General features: G+C 34.8%; 3 protein-coding genes across 6 annotated transcripts; 1 reads left to right on the top strand and 2 right to left on the bottom strand.

The window, feature by feature from the left end:
- Positions 1-305: 305 nt before the first annotated feature.
- On the bottom strand, positions 306-5,994 carry LOC141596044 (endonuclease 4-like). Of its 3 annotated transcripts, XM_074416045.1 has the most exons (12): positions 5,829-5,994; positions 5,619-5,722; positions 5,530-5,577; positions 5,272-5,414; positions 4,061-4,241; positions 3,453-3,563; positions 3,320-3,375; positions 2,672-2,755; positions 2,180-2,272; positions 1,907-1,974; positions 1,350-1,423; positions 306-832 (listed from the first exon to the last, which is right to left on the bottom strand). In XM_074416045.1, the coding sequence occupies exons 4-12, from the start codon at positions 5,386-5,388 to the stop codon at positions 684-686; spliced, it is 933 nt and encodes a 310-aa protein (XP_074272146.1). In that variant the 5' UTR covers positions 5,389-5,414; positions 5,530-5,577; positions 5,619-5,722; positions 5,829-5,994; the 3' UTR covers positions 306-683. The 3 variants fall into 3 exon arrangements, with proteins under 3 accessions (XP_074272146.1, XP_074272147.1, XP_074272145.1); XM_074416046.1 differs by lacking the exon at positions 5,829-5,994 and having other exon boundaries at positions 5,272-5,400; positions 5,619-5,675; XM_074416044.1 differs by lacking the exon at positions 5,829-5,994 and having other exon boundaries at positions 5,530-5,630.
- Positions 5,995-6,713: 719 nt separating this feature from the next.
- LOC141596045 (uncharacterized) lies at positions 6,714-11,956 on the bottom strand. The gene is made up of 5 exons (XM_074416047.1): positions 11,793-11,956; positions 10,128-10,352; positions 8,612-8,710; positions 8,343-8,494; positions 6,714-7,366 (listed from the first exon to the last, which is right to left on the bottom strand). The coding sequence occupies exons 2-5, from the start codon at positions 10,341-10,343 to the stop codon at positions 6,979-6,981; spliced, it is 855 nt and encodes a 284-aa protein (XP_074272148.1). The 5' UTR covers positions 10,344-10,352; positions 11,793-11,956; the 3' UTR covers positions 6,714-6,978.
- A 7,008-nt stretch (positions 11,957-18,964) lies between these two features.
- Positions 18,965-21,886, top strand: LOC141596043 (uncharacterized). Of its 2 annotated transcripts, none has more exons than XM_074416043.1 (2): positions 18,965-19,640; positions 21,373-21,886. In XM_074416043.1, exons 1-2 carry the CDS (start codon positions 19,034-19,036, stop codon positions 21,774-21,776), a joined length of 1,011 nt encoding a protein of 336 aa, XP_074272144.1. In that variant the 5' UTR covers positions 18,965-19,033; the 3' UTR covers positions 21,777-21,886. The 2 variants fall into 2 exon arrangements, with proteins under 2 accessions (XP_074272144.1, XP_074272143.1); XM_074416042.1 differs by having other exon boundaries at positions 18,981-19,652.
- The last annotated feature ends 1,767 nt before the right edge of the window (positions 21,887-23,653 follow it).

Raw genomic sequence — 23,653 nt, 5'->3', positions numbered from 1 at the left:
GTTAAAATTAGCTTTAATTACCACGAAAATTTTAATAAAATTTAATGCTTATATACACAGCCCATAAGTATCAAAACCGTTTTTTTATTAGGGACTTTAAATTTCATATTTTATTGTTCTCAAAATGTATAACCTAATCATCGGGACTTATAACAATTTTCAATCAAAGTGTCAAAAAATTTAACAAAATTTTCACTTAGGAACGGTTTTAAAGGATGATTCATGTCAGTCGATCCCAAATTATATGCTACTCGGTGTATAAATACATAAGAGTATATTTAGAAAAAAAAAAAAAGGAGTAATGATTGCGTAAAATGTATAAATTATGTGTTACAGGGGTCGAACCCGAGCATCCACCTATATACTTTTCAAATGTTGAATACTGATATATACACAATAGGTGTTCCTATCTAAATGAAGCTTATGAAATTAACAAATGCAGTTGTTTCCATTTTTTATTTATGCAAATGTTACTGTAAAAGTATAACATCTATTCTTGCTTGTGCTGGAAAGGTACTCGTGAGTCGTGACATCTCACAATCACCTCCCGATTTATCAATATATAAACCGGTTGTGAGACGTCACAAGCTTATGGTCACAAATGAGAATTTGAGAATGTATCACTTCAACTAACAGGGAGAAACTGATCTTTCAGGTTGGAGTATTTAATTGGGAAGAACATCTCATGCATAGCTTGATTCATGCTCACCTCTTCCGACGTCTGAGATAAGCCCGCAAGAATCGAAAATCCGGTTAAGAGTAGCAGCTAATCGGAGTCCTCCTTTAGCTAGCTGTCTCTCAACTATGGGTAGCCTAGTCAGGAAGTAGTCGTCTTCATTGCGCATTATGTAGGAAATGAAAATTGAATTAGATACGAGGGTACAAAGCCAACAATATTTCGCTACATCATCATTATCAATGCTCTTACGAAATGTACGGTAGGCGGTTGGGACGGTATCCAGCCGTTCCCTGAAACATGGGAGGTTGTTTAAAAGAGACCCATAATGGAAAACGTTCAACCGTCTACTACTTCATAAAGAAAGAAGCATAAGGTGTTCTGCGAAATGTTTTTTTTTTTTTTTTTTTTTTTTTTTTTTTTTTTTTGGCAGCTGTAAATAACGAGTTTTTATACAGATGACATTTGACTCATATGGTCAAATGCACTTATTTTAGTAATACCATAAACTAAAACGCAAAATGTTAATTATATCCCAAGACCACATAATACACTATCTTTGACTTCATCGGAATTAAATGGACACCAGTGGCAGAGAATTAGACGGAATTTGGGAACGGATGATCCTTTACTTCTAACAAAAAATTCAATTAGCGGGTATGAGAAATATTACCTTTCAATACGCTTCCTGGAGTGGCATTTTTGTAGGCGTATTGGCAAGCCAGCTTTACGCTCTCAGATGCATACCTGCGAAAGCACATTGTAAGCATGAGTCAACTGCTATGTCTTTCCGTTCCAACTTCCAAGCAAGCAGAATGCTTACTTTTCAGATTCTTACTACTTTCACTTATTGGCAGGGACGAAAGGATCATCTCTAGAAGAACACGCTAGTATTACGAATATGTTCCCGACTCTTACCAATCTAGTACCTCCCCGGTAAAGATGTTAGGGAAAGATCACATGGAAAAAGTAGAAGAAGAGACATTGTATGAAATTCGGAGTATCTAAATATGTAATTAGTGATTTTAAGCCTTATTTCCCAAAGCATCTGTGTATCACTTCAAAGACGGAATATTTTTGTTCCGTGTGTCTTTGTTCTCATTGTCATTTTAGGACGCAGAGGCATGCGTCACAAAAAAAGAGTCATCCACAGTTCTACACTCTGATATGTACCAGTGAACGAGTGACCTTGGGAACTAGTGCAAAGAAACCACGAGTAGGTAGACTTACGGATTAGGACAAACTGTGCGATTAGATTCACATTCTTCCCATGACTCGGTGTAGTTGGACCAATCCTCCTGACATAAAGAAAGAAATCAAAAGGTGTAGAAATGTTGAGAGCATACATACGTGACAAACTTATAGGAGTTGGTTACTACTACGTATAAATTAAGTCATGCTGAGTCTGATCCTTGGATATGTACCCAGTACCCGTATGCGTATCCGAGTAACATAACTATTCGACGTTTATGTAAATCAAATTCGCAACAATTACAAGCCTACCGTAATGTTTTTCTGCACAGCCTCTATCATGATGCTCAGATCTGAATCATAAAATTTCTTCAAGGCAGTATCAATGATTGATGTATCCCACACCTGTAAGCAACAAATGCAAGTTTAAAATACAAGTATTTTTACAAGCTTGCCTCCAATATAAAACTATAGATACCGATATCTCTACAAAAACGGAAGTTGACTATGAGATTGTAATATTTCATATAATTTCTATCATCGTCTTAATTGCCTCCAGAATTTTCCACGGTCATATTGCCAAGGTTATCTGCACACTTCTAAGGAACTATTAGTGCATGGCCATAACAGGTACAAAATTTTCCCATGTTCCGTTTCATAGGATCGAATATGTAACGGCTTTTCAGTCATATCCTCCGTAGTCATTAAATCCCTTGGAAGAGTATTATTGATCCTTGGCATTATGGACTCCATGTTTTAGTTTCCTTCTTTTACAAAAAAAAAGAAGAAGAAAAAGAAGCGTACATGATGCAGGTTAGCCTTGCGGCCGTACCAATGAAGATGGATTTTGTTCCCACCAAGATCTCCTAAGAAACCACAATGTAGAGGCTGTAGACAGGACAAAACACATTTAATTGCATGTTTTGTAATATGAATTGTGATGCATGGTATGTATGATTACTAAAAAGAATTCACAGAAAATCTCTTCAGCAGTAAGCTCTGATACTTCCAACATTTCGACCCGTGTAAATTGGTGTTCACTGTTCAGTGGTAGGAGAACGTATTGAACACATCCAACTGACAGTTACTTTACACTAGGCTCTTCTGTTTCTCACCTTCTACTTGCGCAAGGAAATGCTTGTTCCGTGTATTCCTGAACTAATACTTCATTATCATTGGTCAGACGTCACATTTAAAAAACACAGCGATGACACAGTGTGTTTTTAAATGAGTTCGTTTTGATAGATGAACCATCCTACATCCTCAAGTTAACCTGATGAGTTTATACAATCAATACCGAGAAATCTAGGTATCATCACACAAGCTTTAATACAGCTGAGAGTTGAAAGAAGCATTATTTCAGTTACAATTGCATCATGCTGTATGCAAGGCCTGCACGCCTGCACACCTTCACAACTTTAAAACTTGAAGCCAGCAAGAAAGAAGACTAACCTGATGAACATCACCGATAAAATGTGACAAAAACATAAGAGCCTCGGTCAAATTATCTGTACACATTAGGTAATTAATGCCCTTCATATGACTATGAGACAGCAAAAACAAAAGGGAGACGGTAACTTCTTACATCTGATTTCGGAAGCAGGGTTATCGCAAGCTGATGATAGTTGGTGAGTATAATTGTAGATTGCTCCGGTCACACATCTATTCTTGCGTCCAACAGAATCATGGCAGTCTCCTGTAAAATGTAGTTTAAAGTTGCTGAAACAGGTACATGAGCAATGAAGTTCACATTTTTAGCTTCATCCAAGCAAGCTTAATCTACAAACTAGGGCCAAATATATTACTCGCTCCATTCCATTTATATCGTCCCCATTTGACTTTGTGGTCAATCGATGTCAACTTTGACCATGAACTCTCCGAATGTATATATAGTTTGATGCAATGTATATTTTATTGTGTGTGGTTTGTGGTGAGAATATGTCGTCAAAGTTGACATTGTTTATCCATCAAAACCAGATTGGGACAACACTAGATACAAAGATTTAGGGGGATGCTTAGAATCAAGCACGTACCAAGAGATCCTTAGAGGTTGTATACAATTTTCTGACTATTATTGTTGAACTTTTGTTATCGGTTTTGTCTTTAAGTAATCGGTAATACTAAATTTTCCGTTACAATGTGTCACCACAGCAGGAATATTCTATGGGTATAGATAGTAATCCAAATACTTACTATTGTAGTCATAATTGCACCTAAAGTCAGGAGTATCAACAAAATGCAAGGCACGGCTCCAATAATAATGCGAACGAACTGCAAACAAATCAGCCCAAGAGCAAACAGCTGCTAAATCCCCTTCAGCAGATTCTGGAAGAAGTTGTTTCACAGCAGCCTGAGTGTCTTTTGAAAGATAATTCTGAAGTACACTAGATACATCATACATGAGACAAGTCTAAGCAGTAAACCTCTTTTCTTTTTTTAGAGTTGAAAAGGCGAAAGATTCAGTTCTGTAAACAACAATCAACACATGAATAAAGTGCGCATAAAGGTAAAGGAAGTTGCTTCAGAGCACAAGAACGATGAGGGTGGCGAAAGAGGAATGAATTGGTAGTTGAAGAAACTAAAACGCTGAATGTCCAGTAAAATTTGTTCTGTGGAAAAGAGAAAAAGATCAAGAAAGAATACGCAACAGCCAAAACAATTTCCCCTCATGGAACATGTATTAAGAGTTGAGAGTTGAGACTTTTGTTCTCTTGTATTCATTATACAACAACAACCCACCACCAACGACAACATAAACAGTGACGTAGATTTTTGGCCGTTTGTTTCTGCTGTTCTTGACACTATTGACCATACAGTTCCATTATCATAACGTAATCCTCTCTTGTATCATTGGTCAATGGTCACTATACATATGGACTTCCACAAGAACAAGCTTCAAAGACTCGAGCTTTCTCGGTCTTGCATACCCTAAAACAACTGCCTTAGCAAAAGCACAACATAAATATTTCTTTCCCTCCCAAAAGAAATCGAAACATTACTGAACTGCAGATACCTATCCTTATCTCAGCTCAGATAATCAATTAATCTAAACAATTTCCTGGTGAAGTAACAAGAAAATCATCATAGACTATTCCTAGAAAGCGATAACTGTCCTAGGCTAACAACACAACCAACAACAACATCGGAGTCTTAATCCCAAAATAATTTGAGCTCGGCTGACATGAATCATCCTTAAAAACCATCATCCCTCGAAACCGTAAGGAATACAAGACCCACTTAAGAAATTCACTAAGCAGTCAAACTTGCTACTTAGAATACTAATCATGCAAGTGAATCAATTATTGGCATATCAACATATACAACAAACATTACAATAACTGAGACTGTAAAAAGTCAAATTATAATAAAATCAAGTCAAAACCCAGAAAAGTATGAACATTTACCTCTGCAATTTTACAAGTTACATAATGCCCATGTTGTCCCCAGCCAACTATCCCAGTAACCAACTGCAGAAATACAATTACCACTCCAAAAACCCACAAATTCTTCAAGAATCCCATGTCTCTGATCACCTAAAAGAATGAAACTTTGAAAAATATATACCATAAATTAGCATATTTTCCAAATATTCAATACACCCACTTAAAATTAAAATTAAGCAAAAGGGTCAATAATTTGAACTACAAAATGACAATTTTTACCTGTTGTTGTGGTTTAATGCAAAAGCAAAACCAAGAAAGCTGAAGTCTCTGATGTTCAGCAGTTCAGGAAAGAAGGAATCTGCAAATACATTTTTATGGCGTTTTGTATTTGTAATTTTTGTTGATGATAATAAAGTCAACAAATTTTCTGGGAATTCAGAAGTGGTTAAGAATAAGAAATTCGCAAATTATACTATGATTTGGGGCAATCGACAGAAAAATTAATCATTTCATTGTAGATGATACTGTATATCCGATTAAATAGGTCACCACTTTGAAAGACAACCCCAACCATCCACAGATGTAAAGATTGTTAATTGTGATACTAAGTTAGTACTCAAGAGTCAAACCATTAGACCAATTATAGAGTGCCATCTAAATGAAGGATAATCTTTGGGTCATGAAATCAAATCACATCAGTGTCGTTGTTTAGTGCAGAGCAGGTTTGATTAGTCTTGCAATGGGAACTTGCACAGTATAAATTTAGAGAAATTCTTAGTTATATCGGGTTTATCAAGTTATAATAGTACGCAAGATTGTCAAAATATTTCTCACAAATAATAATAAGTAAACAAATAATTTGGACGGAGGGGTAGTCTTTACTAACATTTTTTTGGTGACGAGGGAATCCGCAGTCGTTACCGGTGTACGTGATAGCCTGCAAACCACGTATTCCAGGTAAGTCACCCGAGGATGACAGACTCGAAGTCTATTAGGCATGGACTCAGGACAAAAATGCTCCACAAGATTTTGCTCTTGGGGAGACTTGAACCTGAATCTCCTGGAAATATCACTCAACTATTTGTGTTTTTTCTTAGTGAAAAGAGGCATAGAACTTGGGTCGGGTATTGTTTCCGAACCTTCGAAGTTCAACTCATCTTGTTCATAAATCCTCAGTCTCACTCTCAAATGACTTAAGGTTTTATTATCAAGTTCATCGGTGAAATTAATCAAAATCCGACAAGTCCAATTCCTTGGATGATATCCCAATTAACATACAACAACAACATTACCCCAGTGCCTCAATGGCTCCCGCAAATTGCGGGGTAAGGGGAGGTCGGATGTACGCAGCCTTACCCTTGTGTTAGAAACACAAAGAGGCTGTTTCCGAATGATATCCCAATTAACATGTGGAGAAATAATTCACTGCCTCCCTGGTTCAACACAACAGAACCGTGAGTCCGTTATCCACGAAACAACTTAATAAATCAAATGTATAATTGTATAAATGTATAATGATCGGTACAAGTCCCACAATTCAATTGCAAATCGAAACTAACATCTTGGCTAGATGAAGAACAATATGAATGAATTCCCTAAATATGTCGCCGAGAGTCTTTTAGTGACCAACACTGTAAACACCTCGAGTTCAAACCACAAAATTAAGATATGCCCGACAATTGTGTTACTAATACCTACACCTATACATCAACCAAAAATAGACTCGTGTTAAAAGAGCCAGTGAACACTAATGTTTCCGAGCCAAATAAAGAGTGGAAGCTGAGCAAGTGCAATCAAGAGCAAGAGCACGTGATGCTTGCCCGAGTCATAACTCCTTACTTCTGCATATAAAACCCGCTTCATAGTCTTCACCAAAAAGATTCCCATGCAAAGGCAAGTCCAAGGCAACAAGACATAATATGAATGTTTCCATAACAATCTTCCTAAGACTGCCAAAGAGATACCTGTAAATGCATACCCGGCATATGCGACAACATCCAACAATGGTGCTTCCCCGCTACTTAGAGAAAATAATGATAGCTTTAATAAAGTGACTTGCAGGAACCAGCCTACCATCCCCTTCATGAACAGCCAGTTTACAGCTTCTGGATTAAACCTGGGATTATTTGGAAAACAAAGGTAGCAGTGTATCAGCATACGGAGAGCATCAAATAACATTTAGACTCATTTATGATAGAAAGAAGGGGCACAATAAGATGCGTGCAACCAGAAGTTAGTGAAAAGAACAACATACATAAAAATTTGAGGCAAGAAAAATATTCTCAAGACTACCAGAATTGGCAAACGGGTCATTTCGGTGGTCGTATTGTTACAAGTCAGGCTTGTTAGGTCAGAGTTGGGTCATTTGTACATGTTTATTAAGGTTTGTACCTTTAGGGCTAGTTTGGATGGAGGGATTTGGAGGGAAAAGAAAGGGAGGGAGAGTAGGGGATTTTAAATCCTTTGTCTGGATAGCAAATAAGGGTGGAGGGAAATGAAAGGGGAGGGATTTGGAGGGATCCATTTTCCCTCCTCCAAGGCAAATCAAAATCTCTCCACAATAGGAAAGATTAGGAGGGGAATTGTATCCAAACACCCACACCTCATTCCCCCTCCCCTCCCCTCCCCTTCCCTTCCATCCCCTCCCCTCCCTTGCCTCCTATTTTGGTATCCAAACAAGGCCTTACTTACATAAATAAACTTGTTTATAATTCAAATTAGTATTTTAGGTCAAACCAGCTCATTTATGATCTGGTCATTCGCTGGGTCGTGTTATTTCGGGCCGGCCCAAGATTGGGTCCAGTTAAATTCGAACCAGCCAAGGGTCTGATCAGGTTAACTCTGTTTTAGAGGACTTCTCAGGTTATTCGGATCAGGTATCGGGGCCAAGTTATTCGGGGAGGATCAGTTTACAACTTTACATAGGTTTGCTTACGGGTCTATAATTGTCAGCATAACAAGTAGGCTGATTGCTAATAACAACAGTTCCATCACAATGAAAGTTAAAGCACAAGAAATCGAGAACAACCAGTCCTACAAAGTTAAAAATTGAACCTTAAGTAACTAACAAGCTTGACAGACAAAATTCTTACTTTCCGTTCAGTCCCAAGACTAAGCCTGCTAAAACAACGTAAGAGAGAAATGCCATCAGAGGAATGTAAAGATCTGGAGCATTGATGTCGTAAATTGGAGGTTTGTAAGATAGTTTGCCAGCCATTGGTTCAGTTATCCTTGTCCAATGCCCCTATAACGAAATAGAAATTAAGAGAAGCTAGATACTAAAAAACAAATCTGACACATGAAAAATAATTTAATTTATAAGGTCACCATTTAATTGAGGAATTTAGGTTGGGGACGTTACCCGATGCAAAAAGGGGAATAGAACCACCTTCAATTTGTTCCTTACATAGTCATCGTTCACTTGGAAGTAATACTGTGGATCAGCAAAATACCTACTTATCTGTTGAGTTTGAAACCGGATATTAGTCAATGAATTATATTCTCCTCCTCAAAGCAAACAAATCAACGAGCCATGCTAAAACCCATGACATGATCAATCAGGAGAAGGTGGCTGTCGCAACAGCTATCAATAAAAGAAAGACTTCAAAACTATTTTACCGTATAACAGTCTTTTAATACACACTGATTGGCAAACAGGGACGTAGCTATGTTATGGCCGAAATAGGCCGGGCCCGGGTAGGAAATTAAAAAATTTAGCATTATAGAAGATGATCCTGGCTACGTCCCTGTTGGCAAACCACCTTCATAAACAGAAGAATGTAAAGTCATTTCAGCATGTCAACAAACAATGAAATGGATTGTTTTCACCACTGAAGATTAGTTAGCAAATAACGAAAACAACATTTTACCATAGCCTGACATGTTCGAGACGAATTACAGCAAACACTTCTAAAATCAGAGGGTGGGGAAAGGGGGGAAAAGTTTTAAGGAGAAAAACCGTGAATGATCACCAGTAAACCAGGGATACTCAGAATACAGTCAATGCCAAGCAAACCAAACTCAATAGAATAAATCTACCTTCGAAAGAATTCAACAATATTTCATCCGGTCATATCTATATTTAATCACAGGATTTCAGAGCTAACCAAAAGGGAGACTGAAATTATTAGGGAGATGTTTTGAAGAGTTGGATTATTTTGGCTTTATCAAAAATGGTGCCGTCTGGGACTCCATGACGCGGATACAAAGTTCATTGGTCACAAAGACTGAGAAAAAATTGTACTACTCCGTATTTCTTTATTTTCATTTTTTAGTAGAGTAGTAATGCTAGCGAACAACAACAGACACCAAAATTGATTCCTTGAACCATTCAGTGTATAGTATATTTCTATCAACTAAAAAAAATCTGAATATCAGCTAAATTTATTGAATAGGAAACATACGATAGGTCTCTCAATTCAATCTCAAAGTTCTTATTTATCTGTTCTCTATTCATCATATAGGAGCAAAGCATTTGAAATCGCTACATTAAAAAAGTTCATTGAACAACCATAGCTGTCACAAAGCAGCGATGCCTAAACAAATTCTCAAGCATATTAGGAATTCTGTAGCCACTGAATTTAAAGCCTTAAGCCCCAAAAGCAACAAAGTTAACCGCACAACAAAAAATCGCACACATCTACAACAAGATACCCCAGTGCCTTGAAGGTCTCTAATATATTTCAGAGTAAGGAGGTCGATATACACAACCTTACCCTTGTGTTAACAACACAAAGAGGTTGTTCCAAGTGACCCAGAATGAAAATTAGAGAATAAATTCCACATCTAGGAGATAAAGATAAGTTAAACTATCTAAAATGGAAATACCATACTAAATGTAAAAAGGAACAAAACTAAGGTGCCAGAGCATTACTCACATTGCTTTGCACATACTCCGAGCTTGAGCCTAGGATCTTTTCCCCATACGCACTCAATCCACTGCGGATCAATCCCGAACCAGGCCCATTGAATGGATTTCCAAACGGACTAGCTTGGTTAGGGAAAGGTGGTTGGTGCCCTCCAGGCTGCGCTCCAATGTGGTTCATGAAGGGTGGTTGTTGCCCCCCAGGCTGACCTCCCATATTACTATACATGTCTACAACCTTCGGAAATAAAATAAATAAATAATAAATAATTATAGAACCAAGTTAACTTGGACAGTTTAACTACTAAACCCTACATCAAAACAAAATTGTTTTAATCCTTGATTTCACAAAACTAAAATATCAAACGAGCGAGAAAAGGGAAATGAGTATAGTATAGCCTGAAAAATATTCTTAAATATAGAATACACAAAACTGGTTACTACCTATGTTGCTCAGACTCTTCAATTTTACCTCACGTACCCGTGTCGGACACCCGACACTCAACACTTGGACATGGATATTGGATAGGACACTCTAACATTTTAATTTAGACCAAAAACATGATTTTTTTCATAAAATAGCGAATCCGGCATTTGGAAACGCACACAACCGAGTTTGAGCAACATAGCCTTACTATTCATATGTTCCATTTGATTGTAACTCGTTTTATAGGTTGTATATCATTTAGGGTTGGATAGGGCGATTTGGAGGGAAAGGAAGGGGAGGGATTTGAAGGGATGAGAAATCCTTTGTTTGGTTAGCAAGATGGAGGTGGAGGGATTTGGAGGGGAGGGAAATTAGATCCCTCCATTTCCCTCCTCCAAGCCAAATTATTTCCCCTCCAAGTCTCCAACAAAGGCAAGATTTGGAAGGAAAATGACCACCAACATTCTCCCTCCCCTTCCCTTCCCTCCCTTTCTCTTCCCTCCTCCCCCCTCCCCTCCCTTTCCCTTCTATTTTGATATCCAAACAAGGCCTTAAGGGCAAATGGTGAGACCTACGAGCTCAGTATAATGTGTTGCATTTGCTCGACTGACTTACAATCAAATGGAACAGATAAAGTAATATACTCATTGTGTCTCACTAACATATTCCTACTCTTTCTCTACCTCACCTGTCACTCGATCGATCAACCAAATGCTAACCCAAAACAATGTAAAGCAGGAAAGAAACATCACACAACATTATTACAATACTACATTACTACATTATCACACCGCATCGAAATCGATTCAAATAACAGCGTAGGCATATTTAACAATGATTCAAAACTTAAGTTACTAATTGAACTCCTATCAAGATCTTAGATATTCAAATACAAGCCTAATCATCGAAAATCTTCGACTTTTCTAACCGAAATTAGGCCAATGAGATTCAGGAGCCTTTGATCTGATTCAATTTACTTCAACAATTAGCATTAAAACAATGTCAACAAGAATCAACAAGTTTAAAACCCTAAAAGTTCGCATATTTAACAAGAATCAATCGATTGCGGATGATCTAATTACATGATTCGTAAATCAACGAAATAAATCTAACTATAGCATAAAAAAGAAGTACTCCGTATCAATTAGTATAAATACTGTGCAATTGAATGATTGATCATGAATAATCCCAACCAAATAATAAATTGAGTAGAAAGTATTGAAAATGCAGTGTAATTGATTGAGAATTTACCAGAAACGAAGGAGAAAACAGTTCGCCGAAGATGAAGATGAACGTTAAGGAGCTATTGATCGCAATTCATGGCTTCGTGTTTCATAAATTTGAAGTTTTATTGCAAGACCGTCTCATGGAAGACGAGGTTGTGACACGATCCGAAAATAAGACACTAACCCGACTCGGAATTAACGAGTTTGGGTTGAAATTTACTGACCCATTTATATAAGTGGGTCGACAAAACCATGACACGAGATTTAATTGGATCGGGTTTGGGTTGAACTTTCTAGAGAATACAGATCAAACGCTACTCATACGGACCACGTGCCTTGTTGGGCCGTCTTGGACCGGACCACATGCCTTGTTGGGCCTAATTAAAAGCATCATTGGAGCTACTCATGATTAAGATGTATAAACCTAAAAAACACAAAATACTTATCAAGACAACTTTACATAAGTTTATTACTTCTATAAAACAGATTTTTATTTTAATAATTACTTTTACCCGCTAATATAATTATACTTAGATCCGTTTTACACTATTTTGTGCAAAACCGTCTTACAAAGATAAACTACTAAAAGAAATGTCCAAATAAAGGGGCATGGAAACATGGCAAAAGGTCATTGTAGCTTATAAGATAGTTCCACTTCCACCGTCCATAACTGAAAGGATAAATAGGTTAAATTTGGCAGTTGGAAATAACTGCCACATTTTATGGATTTTAGTTAAATGGTCTTATTAGCCATGCATTTTAATCTTCAGTCTTAAGATTACGTTCATATTCAACAATCAAACATGTAACTTTCGACTTAGATAATAAGGTGACAAAGGAGTTAGATATGTCTAGCTAAATCAAACATATCTAATCAATACGTGTCTATTAATGTTTGTTTACCATATAATATTCTTGTTAGATACTCTTTTTATTTTAAGTGTCCCTACATATATTTAATCTTCTTGTTTACACACTAATGTAGTAATGTGACGTATTATTATTAGCAAGTCTCATTGAAGACGGACATATCCGTCACAAGCTAAAGACGGGTCAAGTAATACACAAGTGGGTAGATAAGACAAAAGCAGATCGCCTAGCTAGGGAGTAGCATTCTGCTTTTGTCTTATCTACTCACTTGGATATTACTTGACCCGTCTTCAACTTGTAACGGATATACCCGTCTTCAATGAGAATTTATGTATTATTATACACAAATTCTTATTTAAAATGACAATTTTTGTCTTAAATTTAATACGAATCAAGTATAAAAGATGAGATAGAAGAAGAATGCATGTGGAATAATAAAATGTTAGCCCAATATATGTAAATAAGGGATATTTGATCGGTTTTAATCTTAAGACAGATACCATCGACTTAAGAGACACTTGCTAATCATCGTAACCTCTTAAACAATAATTTGTAAAAACCTAAATAAGACTCTTGGAGTATTATGGACGGTCAAGTATGTCAAATAAAAGTAAAATATTCAGTGAAGAACAAAATATTTGTCTTATCCATATAATTAAATAGGATACTACTCAACCCGTTTTAACTATATCGGTCTTAAGACAAACTAAGCCTTAATTCAGCTCATTTCAGTCCAGCTTTATTTAGTTCAAACCTTCAGTGAGTTTTGTTCCACTCATCTCTTCACAAAATTAACTCTTACATTAACACAACTCCATTCAGTTCAGTTCAATTCAATTCAATTCAATTCAACTCAGCTCCATTCAATTCAGTTCAGCTTGTTTCATTCGAAAAAAACAGGACCTGACTAGTAAATTTTATATTACTACTTTGTATATTCATCAAGTGGAAAAGGAGGATGTTTGAGTGCCATGTAATTTTGGAAGAAAAAAGAGAAGAATGGACTAAAATGAGGGAAAGGACAAGTATGGTTGGTACGCGCTAGTTATACCAACTTCATAAGATTATTCCTGAGTGCAATTAGATTACGTGACATACGAAATCGCTATGAAGATCTAATTAATTAATCAAAGTGACTAATGGAGTTGACTAAGATAATTCAATCTTACTTAGTAATTACCTACTTCGTAATAACAACTAAACTTGATTTGACTGATTAATTGAATAGTTCTAGTCTCTTTTATTAGAGTCTACGAGTCTTAATTACTCGGTTTATCGGGTTATAGTATTAGGGTTTGTGTCATTCTCATATATTGAGACATTTACTTTATTAGTCGTTTATTATTATCAAAATTAAACAAATAGTTATTGATGTATATAAATATTCTTTTGAAGTAGAAAAACTAAGGTATCTTTTATCTAATATGACGAAGTACTCGTAGTAGTTAAGCTCGTTTGAGTTAGTTATACAAAATTGTATAGAAGATGTCCTACCCTAATGGTTAAAAAGGAGCTATAATAGGGATTAGGTTAGTTTCCGTTTCCCTTCTATATAATACGTACTTCCCTTACGATTCATCAGAAAGAAAAAAAAAAGGCGAATTAAAATAACTATATACTTTGCCATGCAGTATGGCAGAGTAATAGAGCATGGGATAGTTTTACATACACAACAGTCAATCAAGATGGTGCAACACTATTCGGCCATACAATAATTGAATAACTCATCAGTCGATATTCAATGTTAGAAGAAGCTTCATATATATTGGTTGATTAAGCTAAGCAAGTGTATATATGGTATTAAGATTTAAGACTCGTATCATGGGCCATTCAGAACGAGTCATAACATATAATCGATCATATAATAGCGGAACAAGTCAGGATAATTGAAAACTCTTAGTTAAATTTTTTCGATATTTTTACTCTTTTTGCATCGTCAATAGTAATTTGCTCCCTTCTATTTGCATGCATCATTATTAGGAATTTGCTCCCTGAGTTTTTTTGCTTTCCCTACCATGGATTCCTGATTCTGCCACTACTTACATATAGTCACACACTCACACGGTAACAAACTGTACAAAAATGAGAATACCACTAAAGTTATTATTTTCCAAAACTCGATCAATAAAAGTAGAATCAACTTTTTTTTTTGTAAAGTGAATTATTATAATTAACATATTCATAGTGTCTCCAAATTAAAAACTCAAACAGTGAGGAAGAATGTCTCATAGACAGACTCATATTATTTCTTTATTTGAACTGTCGTTATCGTATCTGAGGATTATATCAACTTTTGTACGTACAGAAATTGCGGCATGAATAGAAACTAGACGCCAAAATCTTCTAACTAATTCTTCAACAGTTAGATATGAATGTGAAAATGATGGGTCAGTCAGTCTTTCCACCGTCCATTATCTATCTATTAATCCATTATATTCTGAATTTGCATGGAAATTTAATCCATAAATAATTACGATCACGTATGTAGTCTCTATATACGAGTTATACGACCATACTCCATAAATACCAAGTGTACAACTTGATTCTTAATAAGGGTTGGTAAAATTCTTACCGGTCGATATTTGAAAACTGTGAAGTCTATAATGAATTGAATTGTTAGGTTTATACAATTCTACAATTGATTTTAAATAATCGAATAAAAGTAATTGAAATAACTTTAAAGTTGTGGAACTCTTTTACAAAGTTACGGAGGTACTAAACTAGTTTTAAAGACGAGTTTAATAATTTTGTAAGGAAAATGTGTCTGTCACCAAGTAATTGAGCTAACTTTAAAGTTAATTCGATAACTTTGTGAATGAGTTCAATAATTTATAAAGGAGTTCAGATAGTCAGGTTGTACAAATAACGAGTTGTGGTAGCCATTAAGTAACATAAACCGATGGTATAGTGTACGATTCACATTTTTAAGGAAAAAACTTAGGTCATGAGCTATTGGTTTTGATTATTGTTTTAATTTATGACTAAAATTATATTATATGAAGATTTATTGCGTATTTATATATCTTAGGTCAAGTCATAATGTTACGGATCCTGAATTTTGGGCTAAATCGATTTTGTGACCTAAATAAATTTACGTATTTAGTCAAGTATATAAGTTGTTAATTACTTAATTTGTTCACAATCAAGCTATCACTTTACTAAAGAGGTCATACGTTAGTGGTTAAGACGAAAGTATCATGATAATATATCTTATGTTTCAATTTCGATTTCTTCCCTCATATATATTATATTGACCTTGCACCTCACTTGACTCCCAAAAAAAAAATCATACTACCACTTTATGTAACACATTTTAGTTTCTAAAGTCAACTACTAAAATGCGATAATAATGTCTTATTGCGTATTATTAAGTATTCCAATTAATCTTAAATCTCCAAGACGACGAGTAATAATCTGCAGTGATAGAGTAACATGAAGGCAAGGAATCTCTGTTGCATAACACGTTGACGTACTATTATTGCATTTTTATACGTTGCATGAAGTTCGATTTCTAAGCAAAGTCTAAGATCTAGGAATACAAATAAAATGATAAACAAAGTTTGTTTAGTTACATGTCATAAAGTCAACGTATTCCACCATCAAGCTAGATTCAATTTGCTTTTTATTTTACCATCAAGATTCAATTTTTATTTTTATTTTAAGGAGTAATAAAATTTGTTTATTTTGTTTGATTAGTCTTCAAGAATTTTACGTGTTACTCAAAGTATAACTATTGTGATTTGTGTTGTTAGTTAGGGAGTACTTTACTTTAATTATTGATTCAGGCGTATTGGAGAAATGTTAGTTTGGCCGATGATTTGGGTGAATATGTTCGTGACCAGACTATTGTTCTCCTTCATTAAGTTTCGGATACCCAACAGAAATCGCTCCCTGGTTGTTTCTTTATTAGGAAACTATTACTGTATGTATCTTATTCGGTTTTACCTTGTAGTACTTCAGTATGGCTCTGAGAGTCTGATAGCCATATTACTAGAATGTAAGACTTTTTCGCACTGTAAAAAAAACTTAGTGATATTATATAGCGTCATCTAAATTCTAATAGCATGTTCAAAGTTAGAACGAGGGTTTAAATCCAATTACTCCCTCCGTCCCGGTCAATTGTTGTCCTTTGATTTTGGCACAAAGACCAAGGAAAGAGGAGAGAACCAATAACTAAATGACAAGTGGAACAAATTGAATGAGAATGATCAGATTATCCATCAAGTTCATTTTTAAAATAGAAAGAACAACAAATGACTGAGACGCCAAAAAATGGAAAAGGACAACAAATGACCGGAACAGAGGGAGTATTTGTTTTTGTTTGCTAGCTGAATGTAAGGTTTGAGGATTATTATTAGTTACAAAAACAAGTTTTTTCCTATTATGTAGGGCTTGAAATTATCTTTTAAAAATGAATCTCTCAAATATATTTGACGGTCCTGAATTTTCATGCATTATCTCACGACTTCAATCTTTTCATGGTTAGCAAGTATTATTGCAAATGCAATTCTTGGCGGCCCAAATTAGTCCAAAATATTAAGGGTGGGGTTAAGGAAACACTTAAACCTTCTGATTATGATTATGATAATTATCAAGTTAATAACAACTTGTTTCACACTTTCACACACAGTAGAGAGAATTAGAGAAAGGCAGGCGGGCTTTAAGGACAAGTAACAAGTGTATCATGCAGTGCTGGAAACACACTGGCAAGTCAAATAAAATTGGTCGGCAGTTTAGTGGGTGTAGGGTCACGTGCATGATGCATGGGCCCGTTAGTTCCACTACTTTGGCCCGCTTTCTCTGGATCCCTCAACACAATTCCGCAACTCTCCTTTGGTAACGGTCACTCATATACGGGCCAATCGACTACGTAGATATTTATGTAAAACGGTTTTACATAATTATATTGTAAAACGGATTGTGTAACTTAGGTCTTATGTTAGTACTTAGTAGGATGTAGGATTCGTTTTATACAGTACTAATGTAAAACCATATTATTGAAGAAATGGAAACTGGTTGAATTGATTGTTAAATATTACTCTTTTCGTGGTCGATCATTTCCTTATATTTACTTTTAATATAAAAACGGTGGATATAACTTACAGAAGCGTACAATCTTAAGGACTAGAGAGATGAATACTTGTGAATAATGGAAAGAAATCTTTATGAAACTTAAATAATTAAAGTTTTGTTTTTCCTTGCTTAATTTCAGCTCAATTCAATACAGTTTAGCTTTATTCAGTTCATCGTTTCATAAAGTAACTATTACTTTAGTTTGGTTCAATTCAGCTCTATTATGTTCCGTTCAACTCCTTTCAGCCGAAAAGAACAGGGAAGTACGCAATAATAAAACATAATGAAATACCCCATTTGTCCCAATTATTTGTTTAATTTTTTATTCTTTGTGGATAAATTATTGGGACGGAGGGAGTGACTAGAACCAAGAAATAATTAATTATTATTTTAAATGTAAAATTACGTATAAAAGTCATATTCATACGGAGTATATATAATGATGTAAATGAGTACTTCATTTTATACGAAACTAAAATTTTATCACAAACAACTGAAAGAGAATAGATGATCTATCATTTATCCTTTATCCTTCTTTCCAGATAGCTTCAACTTAAAAGTAAGAGAAATAGACTACATTTGTAGATAATTTGTACACTTGTTAGACACAAAGAGTGTAAAATGTACATAGATAATTTGAATATGAATAAAAAAAATTAAACTTTTAACCAATTTCACTAATTGAAATCGTTATCATCCCTACAACTCTACAAAAAACTACCTTTTAATCCACTCGAATCCTACCATTATTACTATTTTTTTCTCAGTTATTTTCAGTTCAGGTCAGCTCGGTTTAGATATTTATTTTTATAAAAACCAGGTGTAAGTAGCACTTAATAACAAAGATTAAATAAAGTTATCGTAGAAAGATACTTTTCGTTCTATACCGTGAGAGAGCTAGAATTTGATTTCAAAGGGGACGGAAATTTCAGCAAAGACGAACATATAATGGTATAAGAGTAAACTGGGAAATTTCAATTTTTTTTAACTAAAACCTACGGAGTATTAAATTTCAATTCTCAACCGGGGATGACCGTATTTTTTTTTTGTTTATGACCGTGCTTCTTGCTAATCCTTCATAGCTTCGCCACTGATTGATAATAGCAATAAATAAGTTGTATTTCGTGTAACCTGTTATAAAGTCGATGTAAACCATAATTTCGAAAAACTTACTACTCAAACATCCCAAGTAAGATGTAGACCCATACCCTTCCAACCACTATAAATACTCATCAACACCCACTCCTCCTACCCATTAACAAATCTCATACGCTCCCCAAATAAACAATCCCAATATCCCATACTCCTATTTACTACTCAAAAATGGCAACCGGAAACACACTACAAATGTCAATAAAAATACTACTAATCTCAACCGGCCTCATCCTCCTAGCCATCCTCTTTTCCTCGGCCGACATCCCGGCGATATACTCTGCGTTCAAATCCTGGCTCCGCCCCCCTTACCTTTACTTCATCATAAACGGTATCATTATCACTATCGTCGCCTCCTCCCGTCTCCACCACAACCACCACGCGTCACCTTCTCCACTGGAGGGTGACATCCACGTGCCGCCACTTCAGCTGGAGCGTGAGACCCACGCGCCGGAGCAGCAGCAGAATAAGGTGTCCATGTTTGTGAAGGATGTCGATGTTGAAGAGATTAAAGAGGTGATGGTGGCGTGTGAGGTACGTAAGCCTTTGGAGTATGAGATTGTGCAAGAGAGTAAGGCCATGGAGTATGAATTTGAGGAAGAGAGTGTGGGGTTGGTGGCAGAGGCAGAGGTGGAGGCGGAGGCGGTTGAAGTGGATAGGTTTAGTTGGGGTTCAAAGCCTCCTGTCCCGTTAGCGAGACAGGAGGCGTTGGTGGATTTACTCTCCCAGCGTCCGCCGGCTGTGTCCAGGTTTGGACATAACCGACGTCCTGCTAAAGGTCCTATTGGAGGTATTTAACCATTTACTGTTTCAATCATTTATTTACTTTTATTATAATATTTTTTCTTAAATAATCGAAAGTTAAAACAATTAATTAATTAGAGTTTGGGATGGTGGGAGTATTTGCTTATCGCTCTTCATTTTAATCATCTCGTTACAATTTTTTTAAGGTTCAATTTAATGAGCAATGCTACTGACCTTCTCTTTTCAACATTTTTCGACTTTATCCATTAGCGATCAGTTTAAAATGGCCGAATTATATTCCATTTTAATGTTGTATTAGAGAAGAAAGTTGAGAAGAAAAGGTCGATAACATTGCTCGCTCTTAATTTGATAGCAACATCTCCCTTATCATTTGGAGGTTTGATGATATATTTATTGATTTCATTTCACCATAAAAGTGTATTGAATGTTAAGAACATTAATTATAGTTCATCCTAAGTTTGTCTAGTTAAGGTAAAGTACAAGTGTCAGATTAGACATGCTAATAAAAACTTGCCACCAATGCATATTTTTGCAAGTAAATCCTAGAGTATTTCTTATTCTTAATATAACCACACAAAAAAATTACCTCCTACGATTCCAATCATTTGTTTATCTTTAATTAAAATATCCTTCAATCCCTCACAGTTAAGCAAATGATTGAAACAAAAAATAAGGAGATAAGTCCGGTTATGTGTTTAAATCTGAGCAAGTTTTTTTGTAAATCGACTTTACAATAAAACTCGTGTAAAACACAGTAATGGGTGGAAATTTTAAGATAAGTTATTTGAATAAAGGTTATTTAAGTAAATTAAACATATGTCTGTTTAACAATACTTGTGTGAAACTGTTTTATCAAAAGAATTTGTGAATCTTTCTAACCACGAAAGATTAGCTAACTCTATATTAAGGATAAAATGGAACGAACTATACATACAGACAGTACAATAAACGAGACATAAAGATTTAAACATGCAACAGTGCAACACGATGCTAGTGTCCCGTCTTAATCATTAAGCTAACACATTATCGGAATAAAAGTATATAAAAATTTGGAGGGATTAGAGATTAGATCATGTAGAAAGGAGGAAGGTGGAGTTTAGGTAAGATGTATGAGTCATGTACGATGTCGATTTGGTGCAATTTGTCGTTTATTTTTGTGACGTTTGAATCAAGTTATTATTATTATTATCGTGTCCGTTAGACTTGAACTTTTTTTGGTGGAATCTTCAGGTACTATAATAACTTTATAAATAACGTAAGAATAATTTGGATTAGCATCTTAGTCACCGGAAAAAGGCTCCATGCAACCGTTAGTAAAGTTGACTTTTTAATGTTGACTTGGCATTTTCATGTGAATATAGATCTTGCATCCCCTTATTTTTATGGTCCCTTGTACTTTAGATTGATATATTCCATGTGACACATGTAAGTGAGATGGATCTGTCGGATGATCTCGAATTTCGTTACCATTCTATCGTAGAAATTATCAAAATAACTGAATTTATATCAGACATATAAGAGCCTGATATATACAACGACTTTTTATCATCTAGTAACGTCCTAATATTATTATTTGTTCGTGTGGATAACTTTACATACTTGACGTTACAAGAAAAGTATATACGCATTTCTCGTTGTATAAACATTTTAGAAATAAACTTAAAGTTGATAGGTTTAATTTTATAATAACTTATTTTATAGCGTAATTTAAAAATTGATTTTGATATATTTGATCCGTTTTGTAGGTGGAAAAGTATTGAGAAAAGTGGCTAAGCCGAAGAAGCAAGACACCTTAGAGAGCACTTGGAAAGCTATAACCGAAGGGCGTCACATCCCTTTAACAAGGCACCTGAAAAAGTCTGATACATGGGAGAATAACAACAACAACAACGACCATCAGATCGACTTGCTCAACGACTTACCTCCGATACAAGAGGTGAAGAAATCTCAAACGTTTACTGATCGTACCAACTACACCTCACCACGTGTCACCCCCTCGATTACCAAGCTTAAAAAGGAGCCCTCGTTGGGTCAAGACGAGTTGAATCGCCGAGTTGAGGCGTTTATTAACAAGTTTAATGAGGATATGAGGTTGCAAAGACAACAGTCCATGCAACAATTTATGGAGATGATTAATCGAGCTGCTTAATTATACAATGTTGGGTTTTTCAACACCCTTCATATAGGACAGTTTACATAACTCTTTCATACAATACTTAGCTTTTTACGTTAGAAGAAAATACAAGTTTATTTCTTTCATTTTGTTTAATTATTGATTGTACATTACTAATTAATATGTGGGATAATAATATTATTAGTTTTGGGAAAGAATGACAAAAAAAAAAAAAAAAGAACTTGATGTAATTTGGGAATTTTTTCTTCATGAAAAGAATAGGAATTTATTTTGTTTTTGTAATCTTAGTTTTGTTGTTCACTATGTCTTCATATTGTTTCGTCGCAAAACTATTTGTGCATGCTGAAAATTGTATCGCTAATATTCGTGTTGGTATCGTGTTCGTGTAGAGGTTATTTTTAATGAAGTTATCGTAATTAACCAAATGATAATTTAATTAAATACAAAAAAAATGTGAAAATTGATTCTAATATTATATCTCGCGAGTTGTAACATTCAATATTTCACACTTCTAAGAAGAAAAAAAAAAGATAATTCTAATCGTTTCCGTTTGATAAATGTCCAAAGTAGATATTCATTTGACTAGAATTAAGATGGTGACACTCACTTAAATTCTTCGTATTGTCATACTGTCCCCGACCGACGACGTGATGAATATATATGACACTAACAAGTAACAACCATCACAATTAATTAACGTCCGTGGTCCTAATAATTAGAGTATATCCTTTATTTTATTTGTATTATTGATTTATTGTCCTAATTCTTTTATTCTTTGTAATTAACATTGACCATTATCAAGGGATATACATAATATTTTACAATCGTTATATTTAATCAAGCTGGACAAACTCAGAGATATATATAATAGTCTTTAGACCACAAGTCTATAACCAGACTAACCATGTCGAAATATAGTTTATCTCCCAAAACAAGATATGAATTACTCTGTAGGATAGTACTTCATTCGTACTATATATATAGAAAAAGACGGTATTCATAAGCAGTCACATACTAAGTTACTAACTATTATTGTAATCAATGAACTAATTATTATTATTAAAAATTAAGACGATGAACCTTCATGGCTACATCTTTCGTAGTTATTAGTTTATGGAAAATGATTCACGGAAATTAAGATAATTGAGTAATATCACAGTCGTTGTCACTCTCATTTTAACCATGTCGACCAAAAGATTTTACATGTACATGCACAAAATATAATCCAAACAAGTTGTAATCTAAGACTGGGTCTTAATCAATCAAGCAAGTATATTTGTAGGCTAATATAGGCCCGTGGACTTTAACGGGCCCATTGACCCACACGAATAAAAATCACATATTCACACTTCATTTTCAATTGGATTTCCAAGGAAATTTCACCTTTTTTATTTGTTATTAAATAATTTCTTTCTTTTTTGTGGCTAATGTATAAACAATAGCATAATTTTGAGGATTTTATGAGTTTATCTTTCACTATCCTAAGTTTGTTAGGAAAAGTCTTGTTGTTGGACATCTAACTTCAATATAGCTATCAAAAAAAAATTTAAAAAAAATATAATGGATAAAGACTCGGTTTTATACTGTATAATGTATATTGAATAATTTTTTTGTTCGATTTGGCTTTATTATTATTTTTCGTAGTCTTGTGTTTAAATATTTGAACTGTATGAACACGTATCATCACTCAAGTTTATCAAAGATAAAGACTTTTAGTTTTGAATTTTCATTGGAGATAAAAGAAATGTATTAATTCAGTACTTTTTTAATTTGTTAATTAATTCAAAGTGGTGAAATACTCCATGCATATATGATATATACATGAAGGGAAAAGAAACACATCTAAAAATTTATGTATTGACTTTCTTAAACCATACGTGGTATACTGGTAT

This window comes from Silene latifolia, chromosome 8 (genome assembly GCF_048544455.1).
Source record: "Silene latifolia isolate original U9 population chromosome 8, ASM4854445v1, whole genome shotgun sequence".
Classification (NCBI taxonomy): Eukaryota; Viridiplantae; Streptophyta; class Magnoliopsida; order Caryophyllales; family Caryophyllaceae; genus Silene; species Silene latifolia.
Note: the sequence above shows the minus strand (reverse complement) of the source record. Positions and strands in the feature narration are given on the sequence as shown.